The sequence below is a fragment of the Dermacentor silvarum genome, chromosome 1 (assembly GCF_013339745.2).
Source record: "Dermacentor silvarum isolate Dsil-2018 chromosome 1, BIME_Dsil_1.4, whole genome shotgun sequence".
Classification (NCBI taxonomy): domain Eukaryota; kingdom Metazoa; phylum Arthropoda; class Arachnida; order Ixodida; family Ixodidae; genus Dermacentor; species Dermacentor silvarum.
This window is the reverse complement of record NC_051154.1, coordinates 444,533,237-444,552,440: the sequence shown is the minus strand read 5'-3', so window position 1 is coordinate 444,552,440 and position 19,204 is coordinate 444,533,237. Positions and strand designations below refer to the sequence as shown.

Below are 19,204 nucleotides of genomic sequence, written 5' to 3'. Positions count from 1 at the left end.
CCCAAATGGAGTTTTTTTTTTCCGTAACCTGCTCCAAATTTGGATTTTCCTGCTCCAAAAGCAAGATTTTCCTGCTCCAAAAATTTCTCAAAATCCTATTTGGCTGTTGCACCACTGCACCTCCCGATGCCAGATTTTTTTCCTGATTTTGAAGACGACACACTAAAACAGTGCAATCTTCTATTATTCTGATGCATATTTCTTCTAAATATTTTGCCATGTGATAAAGGAAAGTGTTAGGATTACGTGAGAAAAAAAAAAAGAAAATTTAAACTATGCAGTTTTGAGCAAGTCGGCCATTTCATTGCCACATCCCCCCTTAATTTATCTATTTTTACGTTATTGGGTGATATGAATTTGAGGTGATAAGAATATTTCTGCTGTCGTGTGAGATTCGTTTCATTGAGATTCGACTGTACATATGGTTGATGCTGTATTCGACTTTCACTGTGCCTCATGCACCTGAGATGGCACTTTGGGCTGCTGCAGATCTATGCAATTATGAGTTGCTGCAGCTGTTAATTAGGGGAGGGGGGAGACTTTTGCAACTGCAGTGTGGGCTGCTTTTAATTGTGGTTCTTCCTCTTGTGTAATGTGTGCAGCGGCAGTGCTGAAATACGAGAACAATGTGATGAACATTCGGCAGTTCAACTGCTCACCACACCCCTACTGGCTGCCCAATTTCATGGACGTCTTCACCTGGTCCCTGCCATTTGTAGGCGAGAAGGGTGAGGCTCCCGTGCTTGCTTTGCAGTGGCTTTCGCGTGTGCTAGAATAGGCTGCTTGGATGGTTGTGTGTGTGTGTTGGGATATTATCACACTGCAAGCTGTAAAACTCTTGAATTTTGAGGCATTGGTTTTGGACCCTTAAACAAGCCGGAATTTAGTACTTCAAGAGAAGCTTTAGGATTTCATGGGTATCTGATCACTGGTTGAATACATGTGCGCAAGGAAGAATACGAGACTGTTGGGGTTGGAGGCTGCATGTGAATCAGGAGAGCTTTGTTCCTCTCTTATGACCTTCACCTTTGAGCAGGGTATATTGCATAGGAATGGAGAGAGAAAAAAAGGAAGGGGTCAACAAACACATGTGCACCACTGAAGATGAAATGACATTAAGTGCACTTGGAGTGGATATACATATGTGGCCTGTGCACTTGTCTGATGGGGTGAAGCAGTAAGTTGTGCTTACATCATAAAACGTGACACACATGTGTTGAGCTATGTAGCTGGAACTGTCACTGGGAAAGCACAAGTGGCTGATGACGTGGCATGTTCTGTGTAGTCGAGCTGATTACGAAATAGCAAAGAGTAAGGCGGAAGAGCTCTTGAGCATGAGCTAGCAAATGAAAGAAAAACTGCTAGACCACGTTTGAAAGGAGTTGCTCATTTTTGAGTGTATGTTATTACTTTGGCAGACTATTACAAATGGTACCCAAAGAATATCGATAATTTTAAAACTGCAGGATTGTATGCGTGTTCCTAACTCAGCAGGGCCTAGAGGTATCAACCTAGGTCGGCATACTCACTCATGAGTATGCTCACTCATTTCAATCGTGAGCACGAGTACAACTGATGAATGAAGGGCGTGAGTAGATGTCAGTATGGATGTGAGTGTAGGGGAGGGGATGTGAGAATGAGATGCAAGTTTGAACATGGAGTGCCCGTTAGTGTGAGTATAGAGATGAATATGAACGTGAGCAAGTGGTAGTGTATGAGAATTGCTACATTCAACAAAAGTGCAGTCGATGTTCAGGGACTCGTTGCTAAAGCAAGCGCCCGAATGGGCTCATTATTGTCTCTTCCGCTGCCTGTTCGTACACTGTCGGCGCTGTCAGTGATTTACAGCATAAACAGCACTTCGCGGGTCGTGCACAGTCACGTGTGCCGGTGCGATACTGGATGCCACGACGGTGGCACTCTCGTTTTTGTGCGGTTGTCCGTGCGGCACCACATGCATTCTGCCTATTTCAACGATTTGGAACGACTGTTTTTCCATCCTGGTAACAATGGCTGCTCAAGTGTTCCTGTCATTACTGTCAATATTTAGCGGCCGGAGTCAGCCAGAACGCTGCATCACGCAATGTGGCAAAGGATCGGTGGTTACTACGCTGTTATCAGGAGATTGGGGCTTGGCGACGCTTTGTTTACGCGTTGCCGATTGCTACTGACAGCTTGCGGTGACATTGTACCTTTTTAATTTTTAACTTTGCTTTTTTTTTCCACCCGAAGTGACGTAGATAACGTAATATTACGGTTTATTTCGCATTATGGCTCTTTTGTGGCTGACACACAGTCGTAATGCTGAGACCACGATATCCGAGACCTTCGCAGAATGGTGGCATGCCACAGTAGTTTCCCGAAGTTTATGCTTCTGGCCAACTAGAATGTTTCGATCTCTTGTGCAAAATATGCTCATGTCCCGTTGGCAGTGAAGTACATCACAAGCTCTTGAATAAAAAAATGCAGCTGCGCTTGCAGTTTCGAAATTACAGGTGATTGTAATCGGTGCACCAGTTTGAAACATCTATACAACATGGCATTTTGTTCTTTAGATGGATGTTTCTTTCAGAAATTTGCAGCTAGGCGCGGAAACGCACCAGGGGCAAAAATGACACTGAAAATCTGGTTTTCGGACCAAAGTGCTGCCAAATTGTAACTGCTGACTCCAGCTTCAGCGCAGTTAATTTTTGAGCGTTTTTAAGGACGAGTCTATAACGAACTACAGTCAACGACCGATAATTCGGACTTCACGAGGAACGTAAATAACTCTAAACTATCGAATGTCCGAAAAAATGAATGTGCCCAAAAAAGATACTTTTATTTAGGTTTTAATGCAATGCCCTGTGCAAAGAAGTGGTCGATTCGTTGCTGCACGCACTTCCACTTACGTGCAACCAAGTACGCCTATATTTCTGCCGGTTTTCTGGTGTCGCTGTACGCTGATGCAAGGACAGCAAAGGCTCGAGTCAGATCCGCACTGCACATCATTATCCGAGCTAGAGTCGCTGTTTGACGGTGGGAGAACTTCCTCAATTATTTCGTCATCGGTCAGTTAGGCACACAACACCACGCTGTCGACGTCTGCAAAGTCTTCAAATGTAACGGCGGCATGAATCTGCACACCGCAGCCTAGCAGGTCATCAATGATGTCCGCATTTGATCTCGTTGTGGTCGGCGGCAGTTTAGGGCTCTTCAGTCACGGAGTCGGGGTCATTCGGACTGCGACTCGAGACTCATTCAGAGTCGGACTGCGAGGGGACCATTGATGCCATTTGACACGGCCTGTCGATAACTTCACTGAGAAAGACTTCTTGGAGCCAGCAGAGCGCTGGCTGGAATGCCAACTAAACAAACGGAATGGCGAAGAGCGGGCCATGCGCTGGGATGTTGGAATAGGATGTGATGATCGTGATGTTGATGCGATCTCACAATTCAGGCAAAGCCTCCAAGATCAGCATTTGTAATATAATCTGAGGCGTAGTGCTGTGACCGAGACAAGGCCTCGGGGATTACCATCTTACGTGTAATCTCTCATCGAGGTTGCGCTTGCAGTTTTGAAATTACAGGTGATCGTAATCGGTGCACCATTTTGAAACATCTATACGACATGGCATTTTGTTCTTTAGATGGACGTTCTTTAGATAGATCGAGGTTGCCAAAGGAGATAGTGGCAGCAGAATTCGCGTACGCTAGAGCCACGAGTCCGGATAATTGAATGTAGAGCTGGCGGCTGTCCGAAATATCGGTCTTCATACACGTCTTTAGGGCCATTGGCGGTGCCGCGTTGCTGCCAGAAATATTGAGCATGTCCAGATTATCGGTGTCCCATTGAACGGCCAGCGACTGTACTGACATGACAACCACTTCTAGCGGTACTATCGATTTCTTTATAAATGGGTTCGACTGTAGTCGGCAAAGCTTAGCTTAGTCCGTCGCTCCCAGCACTATCTTCATACACTAGTGTAAACGCACATGTCGGTGATATTTTTCATGCAGTCTAAAATTGTACGCACAGAACGCACCAGCAATGAAGAAAATGTGACAACACATGCGACGCAGCTGGTATGGGACTTATACAGGAAAAACCAGAATCAAAAGAACTAAAGCGGCACACTTATTGATGATGTTCTGACTTGCTTCTTAATAGCAAGCAGAAATGCATAAAATTAATGTGCACTGCCACACAGCGTAAGCACTTTGTACAGCTGTACAGCTTATCAGCACCCACATGCAGAATCTAACACTTGCTCAACCGGTGGTGTCCGATTCTTGCTATCTAGTAATGTTGATTGCTACCAGTGCTTGCAATACATAAATGCATGGCCTTCGAGATCATAGTTCAAGAGAGCCATCACTGCTGTGATTCGAACGTGTATGAAATCTCTCGTTGAAAGCCGCAGATGCGTGACGACCTCCCTATTTCTGACAGCACCTTCTAGATATGCGAAGCCGGAAGTGCGTACAACTGGAAGTGCGTACAACTGGAAACTACGAATTGTCCATATAGATGCTTGCTTTTCAAATTATCTGGTTTGCCTATTTTCCATTGCAAATGACGAGAATGCACAATTCTCCAAATTTAACTGAATTTTTCAAATAAACTAAGATCGAATTATTGAGGTTTTACTGTATTTTTCTATTGCATTGGTGGCTGCTAAAAATAAATTAGTGACTAATAAAGCTTTGACAAGGCTAAGAACTTAAAGGAGGCTCCTCCTATAAAAGCACACAGAAGTGCAGCGAACCATTGCATCAGGGAATAAATAAAACCTGAGGCAAGATGGCTGCTAGGACATCAATCAGTATGGGATGATTGCGGAGCTTTGAGAGGCTTGCAAATACAGGCATGCGCATATTGGCACTGCAGGGCCACGATTTTGTAATGATGGCTTTCACTGGATTCTGTGCCATTGTTATCAACCACCGTTCTCAGCTGGCTGATATCATTGATAGCGCAGGTAAAGTGTTGCTCTGACCACTGATAAAAGCACGAAAAACACTAAAAAGAAAAGGCATCACTAAAAATTGTGCCCCAGTGTGGTGAGCTCAGTGCAGGGAAAGTGGTGCATGCTGTGGATGCTCTCTGCACAGGATTAGGTCAATGAAGTGACGTAGCAAAGGAATACAGTGAAACCGTGTTACTTTGACTGTTGAATTTGGAAATTTGGATAATTAGGACCCCGTCCTTTGGTCATGGCAGGCGTATACATTATTTAATGGAGTCAAACTCATTAATTTGGGTGTATTTGGCCGCAGATCGATTACTGTATTTACTCGCATAATGAACACACTTTTTTTACCCCAAAAATATGCACAAAGTTGGCGGGTGCGTCATTACAGTAAAAGCTCGATGATACGATCGCGGCTAATACGAATTTCCGGATGATACGAATTTTTCTGTGGTCCCGGCCGAGCCCCATTACTTTGCAACGTGCTAGAGAACGGTTGTTACGAATCGATTTTCAGCCTGCGTCGGTTGATACGAATAAACGCCGCCCCACCGACGGCCGCGAAAGAGAACAGCGCGCAGTCACGCGCTTTCTCTCCTTCTCTTTTGGTGCGGAGGTGCGGCACCGGACAGCGCGGACTCCGCAACTGGCCGCGAAGAGTTTGAAGCGGTGGCGCTTCAAGAAATAAATGCTTTTTACGTACATGTGCCTGAGTGAGTTCACCTCTGACTCTTTAATTTAGCTACAGTCGAATTTCGAACATATTGCGCACCGACAATGCTCTTAGCAGCGCGCCAAATAACGCGGCGGCGCCTCCGACCGGCATTGCTCCGACACCGCCGTAGAGCAAAAGCTCAGGAGAGACCCCTCAATGCCGCGCGCGAAGGAACGGGGAAAAAAAAAGAACCAGCGGCGGAAATTTCCCCCTCTCTCAAATTCAAAGGTCGCCGTTTCTGCATCGCACCGGAACAAGCGTGTACGTGCCGACTAGAGTGTTCTAGACAACCGTATTCTAGCACACAATAGTGCCGACGTCTCAGCCACGCGGATAAAATGGCAGTGAACCCTTCTCTATTTTCTAGTCACATGTTGACCTTGCACGCTGCGGCAGCAGCGCAGAGGGAAGCAGCGGCGGAGGCACAGTCGGGCCAATGAAACTGCCATGCCCGCAAACGCTCGCTTCCCGATAACGGCAGAAAATGAAACTTCAGGGGGCGGCTAAAATAAGCTGGCGCCAGCACGGCGGCGGGCGCGCACGGAGATGTGCGCACGGAGTCGAAGGTGAGAGAGCTACGAGGGAGTTGAGAGGGAGGGCGAGGGGAGCCACCGAAGCGGCGGAGTTGACGCGGCCAAATCCGCTTCCCTGCCGCCCTCCTCCCTCACCTTCGATGGTCTCCGCGCGCACCCGTGTGCCGGCGCCGCCCGCTGGCTCCCTGAAGCTTAGTTTTCTGTCGTTATCGGGAAGCGACCGTTAGCCGGCGTGGGCAGTTTCGTGGCCCGCGCTTGCTATGCTGCTTGCGCGCCGCAATATTTCACGACTCGCACCGTTCGTGCATCGTGCTATGGTGCACGAATACTTCAAAAATACGTCCTTTTAATTTGAACAAATTTTCGGGCCCCTTCGAGTTGGAATTATCGAGATTCGACAGTATTTTTAATTGTGTTTCGATGATACGAATTTCGGCTGATACGAATATTTTTCGTGACCCCGTGAGATTCGTATCATCGAGCTTTTACTGTATGCGGGGTAAAATTTTGTGAAATTTTTTTTCCATGGCCACTTCTAAAAAAGTTGTAGTTTCGCCAAAAAGGTGTACCATTGGTTGCAATAGCAAATGCGTAGACAGCTAAACGAAGTAAGGATAACAGTTTTGTCAGCCGTGTAAACTTGCGAACATTCGCTAACTAGTATGTAAATTAACAAGCATGGTGTCAGCGTGCATGGGCAAACATGAGCACATCACACTCAATGACTGCGGACACTCGCTGTCAAAATGTTGGCGTGAGGAAGCATGGCAGCAACAGCGAGCGAAGTGACCTTCGTACTGTGTATCGCTTCTGCGCAAACTGAGCGGTGAGAACAGCGCACGAGCAAAGGTAAAAGCTGCTTTCGCACCTAGACTCGGCCCCCGACGCAGATCGCTTTCAAGATAGGGCGCGCAAGGCTGTGCAGTAATGCGCCTCCCCCTCCCCCCCGGGCGCCATGCGCGCAACGTAATATGGCGCGTTTCCTCCCTGCTTTTCTCCCTCGAACGTGGGAGATTGAGGCGCGATTTTCGGCGCTGACGGCAAACATGCGCCGATACAATCGTACAGTGTCTCTCCTACTTCACGGCAGCAAGTTCAGGGTGCGTTCATTATGCAAGAAAAAAAAAAAACTCACTTCTTGATTGGAAAAGTGGGGGGGTACGTTCATTATGCGAGTAAATACGGTAGTGTGGACAACTCTTGGAGCTCGACGAGGGCAGAGCGACACAAAATAACAAGAACTGTGCTAGTGTCCAACTTAAACGAAGCAGCAGAGTCCGCATCGCCATAGTCAGTGGAAATTGCAAGGTCACTTCACATAGGCCATGAAGGCGAGGCTGAAATGCTGTTCCAAACCAGTCGGCTGCAACATCAGTTATGGTTATGCGATTGAAGCGTGACTACATCTCACGGGGCTGCACCAGTTGATGAAAAAATGCATTCATTACGTCTCAAAAGGAAACATTTGAAAACGTACAGTGTCATTAGAACAGGAAAATGTCAAGTCGCAGGCTGTTTGCTTCCACCCACTATTAATTATGAGTATGAAACTGTGCATGCTTTCTGCAGTTTGCTCGTGGCGATGCGAGCTGAGATAAAGTACCGAGATGGTATTACCGTATTTAACAGTTATGTTGTCAAACCTGTCTTATGTGTAGCCATAAAAAGTAATGTCAATATATATTATAATATTAACGTTTTAAGGTTTGATCAGTGACTTTATTGTTTAACTGCCTTTTCACTAAATGTTTTAGCTGTGTCTTCAGTACACGAGAAAAACCACAAGAGGCACACGTGCTGTGTTAGTGAAGATGAAAGTGTGGTTTTTGTGAATTTCAATTTAGTGCCGATTTTATCTTGACACTAAAATAACAGATGTGTGTTTCTACTAAGGACACGGGCATGTGGTACTTAGTTCAGTATCTGCGTGAACCCACTGCTCTGAATTCATGCAACACTCTCAAGGCTCACGGGTGTAATGCCTGCCGTTAAAGAATGAGTGTGTGCGTGTTGGATTGTGATGCAATGTTGTGGCGACTATTCTTGCTTACTTGCGCTTTATTTGTACTATTGTATGCTCTGTGTATGTGGTTAATGAGATATGATGCGAGCTGGTGCAGTAGACGACTTGGGCAAACATAAATTTTTTTCCATCGAGAAGTTGGCCCTGCGAAATGTAGATGGCCTTGCTGTGCCTCCACAAGTTGCCTTGGTAATCGTACGTGAACTAGATAAATGCCGGATCACTTCGTGCCTATTTGTGCCTTTATAGCCTTTAGTCTTGTGTTTACCGCCGCTCATAACACCGCGTCAGCTGCATGCCTTCCGAACTGCATGATCGCGTCGATAGCCACTGTGGTTTCGTCCGTAGTAGTTGCAGCAAACTGTAGTTTCGTTTTGACTCTGTGCAATGGCTGTGTGCACAATGTCACAAACACAGCGGAAGCTGTCGAGGATGAAGAGCGATGGCTACACGGCAATAGATGGACGATCTGTTGGCGACCAGCTCACTTTCAAAAAAACGTGATGTGTGCACGGCAGTGAAATGCGTGCCTTCAATGAAAACGTGCCCCGTGGCCGTGCTGCCAAAGAAGTCGTGATGCTTTCGCCGCTGCGAGTGCTGATCAGTCATGAGATGACGAGAATGTTATCTTTTGCACTGCTGTTCTGCAAAATAGAAACATGATTTGCTGATTCATTCAGTAAATAAAAGCCTGTTGCTGTAGTAAGCATTTGTTTGTTTTATTGATACCCTCGATAATTCTATTCTTGGTTAATTAGGATTTTTTTTGGGTCCCGGGCAATTGGAATTAAATATGTTTTACTGGTACAAATGCACGTGTGCATGCACCAGGGACATGGCAAATGAATAAATGCTTATGATTAGCTACCGTATGATAAATGGACACAAACACAAGGCACGTGCTGCTAGCTCCTGACTGTATTTTCGCTAGCCAACTATTGTTGCTTCGCTCCTTTTCAGGTGTGTTAGCTGTTGCTTTTTTGACCTATTACTGGCTCATTTGTATTGGTGGGCCATCAGACGCTGTGAACCAAGTGCCTGTAATTACCAGTGGCTAATTTCTTTTCTTTCTTCGCTCCTCTTTTTTTGTGTACCTCACCTTGCGCAGTGACGGAAATGTTGGTCAATGTCCTGAACATCTGCTCAGACGACGAGCTCATGACAGAAGGGGATGACACGTTTGAAGGTAGGCATGCCATAAGCAGGGTGCTCTTTGCTTGTATAGTCGTATTTTTGTAGCTGTGACATTTCAAGCAGTCTTGAATTGTCATAAACTTTTACTAGTTGTGCAGTGATGAAAGCTTAACACTTCTATTTCTGAGGATTTTTTGTGTCTCTTCATGTGTAAATACAGTAAAAGCTCGTTAATTCGGATCCCACGGGACCGGGAAAAATGTCCGTATTATCCGAATGCCGAATTAACGAATGAACAGGAAAAACATTAAAATCATGTTGGAGAAGCATACCTTTGTATTTTGTAATAGTCGTCTGCTTTTTCGTGCAGATTCCGGCTGACATTTCCAATTTTTCTTAAATCTTCCAAGTGGCCAACAGCACGCAAACTATCGGAACTGCTCAGGCACACGTCCTCCAATATTAAAAGCGCCTCCGAGACTTCTCATGAGGTGCGATGAGGTCGCGGCTGTACCTCCTCGCATGACTCTTCGTCAGAATCGTGGTCTTCCTGGGTGCCCGTGACATCATTAATAATTTCTTCATCGGTCAGGAGACCAGTTGTGGCGACACAATCGTCAATCGCGATGTAGTCCTGAAGGGTCACATCTGTGGGAAGGACGCCATCAAAGGTCGGGCAGTCATCGTCGGTGGACTCGGCTGACACCTCGTCGATGCCATCGTCGGCTACTGCCGCATGCTCGGGCCTCACAAAACCGCTGTGCCGAAAACAGTTGGCGATGACTCGGAGGTGTATTTTCCCACACGTGGGCGATGATGTGCACTGCACCGAGTAAGTCCACTTGATACAACTTTCCAACTTCTGAGCATAAGATCATTCGCTCTAGCAGGTGCTTGCAGTACTTTCACTTCACGTAGGGAATGATAGCCTGGTCCATCAGCTGAAGGGCAGATGTAGTGTTGGGCGGCAAAATAACTAATTTGATGCTCTTCAGTTCCACTGTACAGTTATGGGCACTGCAGTTTTCAACAACCATAATTATCTTGCGGTCCTTAGACGTGCAGTGCTGGTCTAACTGCTGCAGCCAGCCTCGAAAAATCTCGAGGTCATCCAAGCCTTCCTGTTCGCTGTGTACTCGACAGGAAGGCTTTTGATGTTTTTAAAACAACGTGGCTGATGCGCCTTCCCGATGACAAGTGGCAAGCGCTCCGTGCCAGTCATATTGGCAGCAAGAAGCACAGTTATCCTTTGCTTGCACTTCTTTCCACCACTGCACGGGTCCCCTTGAAAGTCAGTCTTGTCAGGCAGAGCTCTCAAAACTAGAGCAGTTCTGTCTGCATTGAACACGTCACGTGGTTCATATGCGGCGATGTGCTCAAGCAGCTTCACATTTCTCCACTCGGTCACGCTTTCGTCAACACTGGCCTTTTCGCCGCACACACTTCTGAAGACGAGTTCGTGTCTCTTCCAAAACCTCACGAACCACCCTTCTGACGCTCTGAACGATTCAATGTTCATCATTGCAGCGTACTTCTCACCTTGTGCCATGATGAGAGGTCCGCTCAAAGGCAGATGCGCGTTACGACAGTCAGTAACTCACCGGAGCAGAGCTTCTTCGAGCTGGGGATGAGCTGCGGTTCGCAACCACTTTCTTGAAGCATGAAACTTCTCGCTTGCGAAAGCTTGAAGAATCTGTTGTTCATTTTTCACGTACGTTCCCAACGTTCTCCGCTTCACGTTATACTTGGTCATAACGTGCTGTTGCGATTCGCCGTTCTTCAGAGCTTGCGAAATTTCCGCTTTAGTCTCCAAGTTCTTGGCTTCGTACTTCTGCCGCTTTGCCGGCGTCGCCATCACTGTAGCGCATGATAGTGGTGGCATGCAAACACGGTCACAACGAAAAAAAAGAACTCCGCAAGAAGAGATGGTGCCGAATCGACAACACAAGGGAAAATAGCGTCGAAGGCGCAGTGGAGCAAAGAAAGAAGACACCGACGTTTGGTGACGCTGCGATCGCCCCCACTAGTTGATGGCGATGCCTCTCGGGTTTCGGTTTCACTCCAGTGGTGCGATTGCTGCTTTACCACACTTTCGTGTAGCGGCAGCCGTCAGCATTTGTCCGAATTAAGCGGTGCGGGGCCTAATTCTGATGAATTAATGAAGGTTTGGTCCCATAGACTAACATGCACTTTGGCCGGGACCAATAGAGCCGTCCGAATTTTCGAAATTTCCGAATTAACGGGTGTCGAATTAACGAGCTTTTACTGTATAGATCAACGTCATAAATTACTTTTTAAATTGACAGTTGCGTAAGCTGCAATGAGGCTTTTACTCAAGGTAGAATAAATCGGAGTGCTCTACGTAGTCTGGAAAGTTATTTGATAATGAAAAACTTAACAGGATATTTTTGTTTAGTGTTCAGATATTCTGAGGAGCTGTTTATACTATCTATGCTAAAGCTACATCTTAAAATTAAATATGAAGCAGTGTTTCTCATAATTTCGAACAGGCTAAAAAAAATATGTGGCAGCTGCATATGTCGCTTCTTTGTGGCTGGATTATCTGGCAGGGAAGCTATCAATTTATTAAGCCAATTTAATAATAATTAAAGTAATTGTTTCTTGCCGCCAGTGTTGCTCAAGGTTGAATGCAACTGTTGGCCACGTTTAATTAGTAAAAGAATTCTGTAAAAGATGTACACATTCTCAAGTTTTCTAGTCGGCTTGCATAATCAGAAAAGCAAGGCATGTAGCAAATCTATACGTATAGAATGTTTCATATTTCACTCAGTGTCTTATTCTGTTAAAGCCACATGAAAGAAGTGTTCTGTAGCTGTTTTGTGATCAGCAACCATCATCAGTGACATGGCACGGTATGCTCGTTTTAACATTTTGCCCTCCGAGCTGTCATATTGTAGTATTGATTGAATAAATGCATAATAAATAAATTTTGTTGAAATAAAAGAACCAAAGACCAAGTTAGATATGAATATGGAACTGCATGCTTATTAAAAACTTTCCAAGAGGTATGTAGGAGGAGGATTACATTACTTAAAAGTTAGTATAGTAGTTACAAATTAAGGAAACTGTGGAGTAGAAGTGTTGTTGCATAGCCAGGCTTTGCAAGACATTACAGTGTTGAGGTAGGGAACTCGGCTGTAAAGGCAGCACGTGCTTAGCTGCTATTTATGTAAAGAATTCGGTTGAGGTAAAAACACGAGTGATGCGACACACTGTTTGAGAATGTGGACATCTATGCTAACTGAGCATGCTTCATCAATTCTGTCGCACTTGCCAGTGATAAAAAAAAGTGAAAGGACAAGCGTGTCATTGTTGCCATTGTGGTTGCATCGTATGTTACTGATTTTGGCGCAACAAAAATAAAGGGGCGGGGGTTATGGTCTCTGGGAAAATGCGGGATGCACCCCGATGCTTTCTGCCTGTCTTGTGTGTGTCTGCTGCTGGCATCTGTCCATTGTGCCTTTTTTCTAGTGGTGGTGGTGGTGTCTCTCCTGCCTGGGATTGGGTCGTTTCTCTATTTTGTCTCTCTCTCTTTTGGCACCCCGGCGGACTGCTCAGGTTGGCCCATGTCTCGTGGGAACTTGGGTGAACAGTATGAACGCAGCACATTCTTGGGCCGGTTTAAGCATTTGCCATTATCAATGCCTGTTGGTATAGGGTTGCTCTCGTCGTAGGCCTGCAAGAGTTTTGCGTGTGATAGGGGCCTAGTGTTTGTTGGGTTAGAGTAAGCCTGTTGTGGCTTTGTGCCTTTTGAACTTGCATGTAAAGCTGCTTTCAACTGTGCAGTGATATTGGATTATGGTTTACCCTCAAGTGTAGGACAATGCACCAGTGCTGGTTCATTTTTTAACTTGCTCTTGTATTGCAATTCCCTCAGATAAGGTGACAAATGAAGAAATCTCGCGGCAAGCTAAGAACACCGCCGGGGTGCCCGTCTCTCTTGCTGTCTCTTGCTGTGCCATTCTTTTTGTTCTTGTGGTGTGGTGGCGTCGGTCTGTGCTAAGACCTCGGTGTGCATTCTACCTCTAGCCGCCTATTTACTGTCCCTAGGTCTGTCCTCGGGAACCGAATCTCAGGAGGATAGTGAGTAAACCCTTTGTGCACGCCCGTGTGTGTGCCGTAGAAGCAGGATCGTGCCTTTTATTTCTCTCCCCTTGCCTTGTTTTTCTCTCTCTTTCATATTACCATGTCAGTGTGACTGTCGGCACCACAATCTCTCACACTGCTGTGACTAGAGCAGCGAGTTGTTCTTCGCTGCATTTCAACACCTGAAAGAACATTTGTTTTTTTTTAGTGCTTTGGCCACCCAAATAGTGCTAGAGATGTTGGTTGAGGGTAGACATTGTCGCACACTCTAAAACCTTTGGAATGCACATGACATTTGGTCATAATTAGAACCATATCTGCCATACCAGTATAACGTGCAGTTAGCAGTATAAAGTGCAATTCCCATATTTTATTTTTGAGGTGAAAATACAAGCTTGAAGAGAACAGCTTGCATTATATTTGGAAGCATATGTGAATACAGTGTGAACATTTTTTCTCACGCACACGCACCCCCATGCACATACACACACGTACTTCCCTGACCAGATTAAGACAAAAAGAACACTGCCGCGTTACTGATATAACCCCATCCCCTTGCTAAATTCGCAAAAAAACTTATCATTAAGGTAAAAATAGAGCCCTACATATATGACTGCCTGTACGGCAACCATATGTAGGGCGGCCAGTGGAATTTCTCATGTATTGCTTGGCTTGAGTGCTTTGTTTCTATAAAAAAATTTTTTACTGCATTGCCACAAAGTGCATGGTGTTCACTATCTCTACAGAGGTTCCCTTATTTAGTTGTTCCAGAGGCTGTGTAATATCAAGGTAGCCAAAGAAAAGTAGAGTTTGCACAAAATGTTAAGGTGTCTTTGCAGCATCTGCTAGTCTGAGTGGACTACATTTTGGAAAGCAGATCTATGTCAACTGTGTTGACATGAAACAATGATCCATTTGATTTCTTTCCGCATCAGTCATTCGAGAAAGGAGACCACTAGAAGCGAGTTGGATCTGAACGGCTGGCACTATGTATGTTTACAAAACAGGCAGCTTAAGAGGCAGATAAACTGAACAGCAAAACGAGATGCTGGATGAGATTGGAACACGAGTGGGAAAGGGTGGAATGTTTGTGTCACTGCAACCATTCTACATTTTATGTGTTAATGCATTCTGGGAAAGCAGTGAAAGAAGAAAGTGGTGTGTGTGGATGGTGGTGCCTTAAAGACAATCACATTGACGTGGTATTTCCGTTCTGCATTGTGTTGCAGTCTGTTGAGGCATGCTTTTTTTACTGCAAGGTGGGTGGGTGGGGAAAGGGTTTTTCCTTGCTGAGCTTTTGGCAGGCATTGGTTGTCTTGGCTTGTGTGTGCTCTGTCATCATGTTACTCTTTTTCCTGCGACAGACAAAAAATACCTTCATGTTTGAATTACGCACTGCTCTGCGTTATGCTTGCCGCTCTTGAATGGAGTGAGTGCTTGTCTGTGATGGGGGAAGGGGGCCGTAGGCACGGCAGCAAAAGCTCTGGCGCCTTATTTTGTGAATGGAATGAGCAGCGGGCTTGTGCGTATGCTGCGTGTGCTTTTTATCTGTGGCAGAGCTCTGGAAAGGGTCAAACTGAGGCAGGCCCTGCTACTAGGTAGTGCCAGCTGCGGTGCGATGCTGACATGCGTAGGAGTGCATTTTTCAGCATTCTCGTTTTGCTGCCGATAATTGTCATCATAATTATGTGTGCTTGCTTCTGGCACAGTGCGGTCCACTCCTGTTAGTTCGATTGTCTGGCATTAGAATTGAGGTAAACATTTAATGCATGGGTGCTTTTTGGGGGATGGTTAAGCTGTGGATCAAGTTTACCAAAGTGGAACTTAAGTCGGCTGTAAGAATGAAAGCGCATAACGGTGTCCTGCAGAGGGAAACGAAAATTCAAACAGTGTGTACATATTGGGCAAGCAAGGAGATCAGTGTGTACTTCATGTTTCGGGGATTGGTTTCCTTTTTTTTTTAAATGCATGATGTTAGTGCCTTGTGTGTAAAACGTTGAATTGGGACATTCCTCTGTGCTGCAAGTGAATGCAGCTCTTCTCACTGTGGCGGGTGTGGACAGACCAGCTCTATTGTTGCCTTGCAAATCAAAGTTGATGCAAGTGGGCTTGGTGGGGCAGTGGTTCCGGCTGCAAGGTCTGCGTGTATACTGGTGCCCTGGCATTTAAATGTGCAGTTTTTGTGTCGACGCACAGAACACCTGCATTACTTGTTAAGACATGCCTTGTAACAGAACCATCAAATAGTTTACGACTTGATGGCACTTGATGTTTGTTGAAATGTAGAAAATGCATGTCAACATTTGTAGAAGTGCTGGAGTATTAAGTTTTAAGTAATCTTGGATAGAAAAAAAAAAAGCTCAATATTTCATAAACTTTTCTGGATGAGTGGAATGACTGTTATGTTGGATGGTGCCTTGACGTAATGTATTCTCAAGTAGCATTGATGTTGAGTTGATATGAATAGTTTATGCAAACTGGTGAGATGGGGCGAGGTGTTCATGGAAGTCGCATTCAGATGCAAAGCTCAAATATGTGCTGCCCATTCTTAAGCTCGGGAGACCCAGCGTCCACCTGTGTGGACATTTCAAGTTTTTTATGAAACACATGGCGCTTTCAAGAATGCTGAATGTTTGTCCATTGCTGTTTGCAAGTCTGTGCTACCATCTGGCTGAGTTTAGGCCATATAGGGCACAACCAAGCGGCCTGATGTCAATGCAAAATGACATCTTGGAGAGTGAACACGTTTTACGGCAGATGCCTATGTGACTATCCGCATTACAATCTTCGCGCGAGTCGCAGATGAACTAAAGTGTTCTAAAGTTTTTTAAACTAAAACAAGTTTGAATTAAAGATGAACTAAAGTGTTCTTGAAGGAACCGAGGCAAATGCGAACAGTTTTTGGGGATGGCGCATCTTTCTTCTTTTTTACTGCCAAGTAAACGTTTGTGTCCACAACGGTCAACATTGGGACTCAAGAGTAGTGCCTCTGAAATTGATTTTGGCACGCATAGCTGACTGGCTGCTCAGTTCACTGAACGAGGGAGACACAGATGACGATAAAGATGTTTCAGGGGTACCCCACGAGAAAAATATAGGCGCTCCTAAGTACAATACCCGAACGTCTAAAGCCCTATATTTGCCTATAAAAGATTAAATTAAGGACACTGCACAATGAAATAAATCTGGCTGCTAAAAAAAAGACTAGGCGCTGCTGCATTGCACATTTTATGCTGTGCATGTAAGCATTGAGGTCGATCGCAGTTGTTGCCTACAATTTTACTCAAAGTGATGACAGTAAGAATGACGATAATAAACAAGTCAGCACCATCATGTTTCACTTTGAAAACTGTTTTATCTAAAGTAACAAAAGAGGAAATATTTCTATGAAGCGATTGAAGAAACACAATTTGGGTACAATAGAAAACAAATTTTTCTGTATTGCTTTAGGGTCCCAGTGTCCACATGGGCGGACATTAATTTCTCTTGAAACAAGCAAGCCAAAAATGTTGCTTTATAAACGATCTATCCAAGTCTCTGCAATGAATTTAATAGCGTTAAATCTTGAATACTAACGCAGGGTTTTTCTCTAGACCCACGAGGTTATCAGAAATAACGGCAATGAGTGAAGCTCAAGCTGCTTTGAGGGAGCTGCGGACCATAGGACTCGTAAAAGTGCAGAATAATTTTTGTAGTTGTTCATAGTAGTTCAGAATGTGTGCGTGTTTCATGCAGCATTCATGAGAAATCTGTGACATAAAGGTGAAAGAGCTGTTGTAGCCATTACTGTTTGACCTTTGTGTTTTCAGTGAGAGGAAACAGGGCAATTTTTACTTTGCTGCTCTTGCTGGAACATGGCTACTAACCTTGACCTCAACTTGCACTGAACCAGAATTGCAGTTGCTTTGGTCCACTTGCCTGGTCTAAATTGGGGCAGTCAACCATGTGCTGCTGAGTTAGTAGCGTGCACTTGCACCTTCATAATGGGAATGCAGAGAACACACATTGGTATTATAGTTCGGAAGGCTGTTCACGCTAGGTGAACTGTTCTGGCAGAAGGTGGTTAATGCGAGAACCTGTGGGGGCATTGCAACTGCTCGGGAGATGTGACCCTGGTACAGTTGAATCTCGTTAATTCGAACTGCCGGTTTATTCGAACTGACGCTGTGGTCGCGTCAAAGTTATGTGTATTTCAATGGGCGTAAACGCTCGGTAATTCGAACGCGAAAGCATTTGCGACTGTTAATTTGAACATACCACGGACCAACAATGCTCTCAGCAGCGCGCCAAATAACGCGGCGGCGCCTCCGACCGGCATTGCTCCGACACTGCCATAGAGCAATAGCTTTGGAGAGACAGACCCCTTAATGCAGCGGTGGAGGCCCAGTCCGGCAAACGCTCGCTTCCCGATAACGGCAGAAAACTAAACTTAAGGGGGCGGGCTATGCTGGCGCCGGGGCGGCCCCGGCATGGCGGCGGACGCGCGCGGAGACCGTCGAAGGTGAGGGAGCTGCAAGGGAGTTGAGAGCAAGGGCGAAGGGAGCCACCGAAGCCACTGCCACCAAAGCGGCGGAGTTGCCGGGGCCAAATCTGCTTCCCTGCCGCCCTCCTCCCTCACATTCCACGGTATCCGCGCCCGCCCGCCCGTCGCCATGCCAGCGCCGTCTGTTCCCTGAAGTTTCGTTATCTGCTGTTATGGGGAACTGAGCGTTGGCCGGCGTGGGCAGTGCGCTTGCGCACCGTGATATTTCACGACTCGCACCATTCGTGCATCGTACTATGGTGCTCGAATACTTCAAAAATACGTCCTTCCTTTAATTCGAACAAATTTTTGGGCCCCTTCGAGTTCGAATTAGCGAGATTCGACTGTGTAAAATTTAAATTATGGATATCTGATTACAGATGCTTATAAAACTGAATCATTCTAGCACCAAAGGTTAATATAGTAAGGGCTAGTTAACTGCTCGGAAAGGAGGAGCAGATATTGCTGCACTTGAACTGCATTGCCAATGTGCCTGTCACTTACGAAAGCGCATTGACGAAGCTCATAAATTTCGCAATAACTTCTGAAATTGCTGCACATTGTTGCTTGAAAATTGGTGATTGCTACCTGCAGCGACGAGAAAGAAACTTCTGGCATGTTTTCTCGCATACAGTGTGCTGCATTTTTAGATTTGCAACCAAAGTTCATTGGATTTTCTTCTCGAGCTTTAACTGTGCTGTAAATTTGGTTGAACAGTGTTAAGCTTTCTTCCTTTGCTCTGGCAACTTTTGAATTCCTAGCACAGTCGGTGGGAACACATTCATTCATGCTACCACTGTTGGGGGCTATTTCGTGTGGTTTTCCGCAGCATTTTGACAAAGCTGTTGTGTTGAGGTAGGGCCAAGTAATGTGCCTTAGTAAGCTTTTGCTCTGGCTGAGCTATTTTTGCCCTGAGTTTTCTTTTAACCTTAATTTTGTTTGTGTGCGTACGCGCGTAGTAACTCTATGTTAACATGTGGATGGAAACGTGCATTTTTTCATTTCTGACACTGGTTTTTCTGTTTGTTTTTTCTTTTCATCTTATGTTTTGCCCCCCTCCATTGCGCGATAACCCCAAATAACCATGACACGTAAGTGCACAATTTTGTTTTGTCTAGCTGTGTGTCTGTCCCGTCTCGTCCTTGTCTTGGTGGTCTGGCAGTAGTGCGTGTGTCCTCGTTGGTTGGTTTTGGTGCTCGCGCTGAGCACGCACACGTG

General features: G+C 45.5%; 1 protein-coding gene across 4 annotated transcripts in view; it reads left to right on the top strand.

Moving 5' to 3' along the window:
- LOC119437739 (serine/threonine-protein phosphatase 2B catalytic subunit 2-like) overlaps positions 1-19,204 on the top strand; it is a 105,826-nt gene that overhangs the window by 58,961 nt on the left and 27,661 nt on the right. For 2 of the 4 annotated variants that reach the window (XM_037704707.2, XM_037704708.2), the window contains exons 8-10: positions 603-728; positions 9,332-9,409; positions 13,429-13,461. In XM_037704707.2, the coding sequence (XP_037560635.1) occupies positions 603-728; positions 9,332-9,409; positions 13,429-13,461 (237 nt within the window). The remainder of the gene's footprint in view (positions 1-602; positions 729-9,331; positions 9,410-13,428; positions 13,462-19,204) is intronic. The other 2 variants (XM_037704710.2, XM_037704709.2) reach the window with 1 other exon arrangement.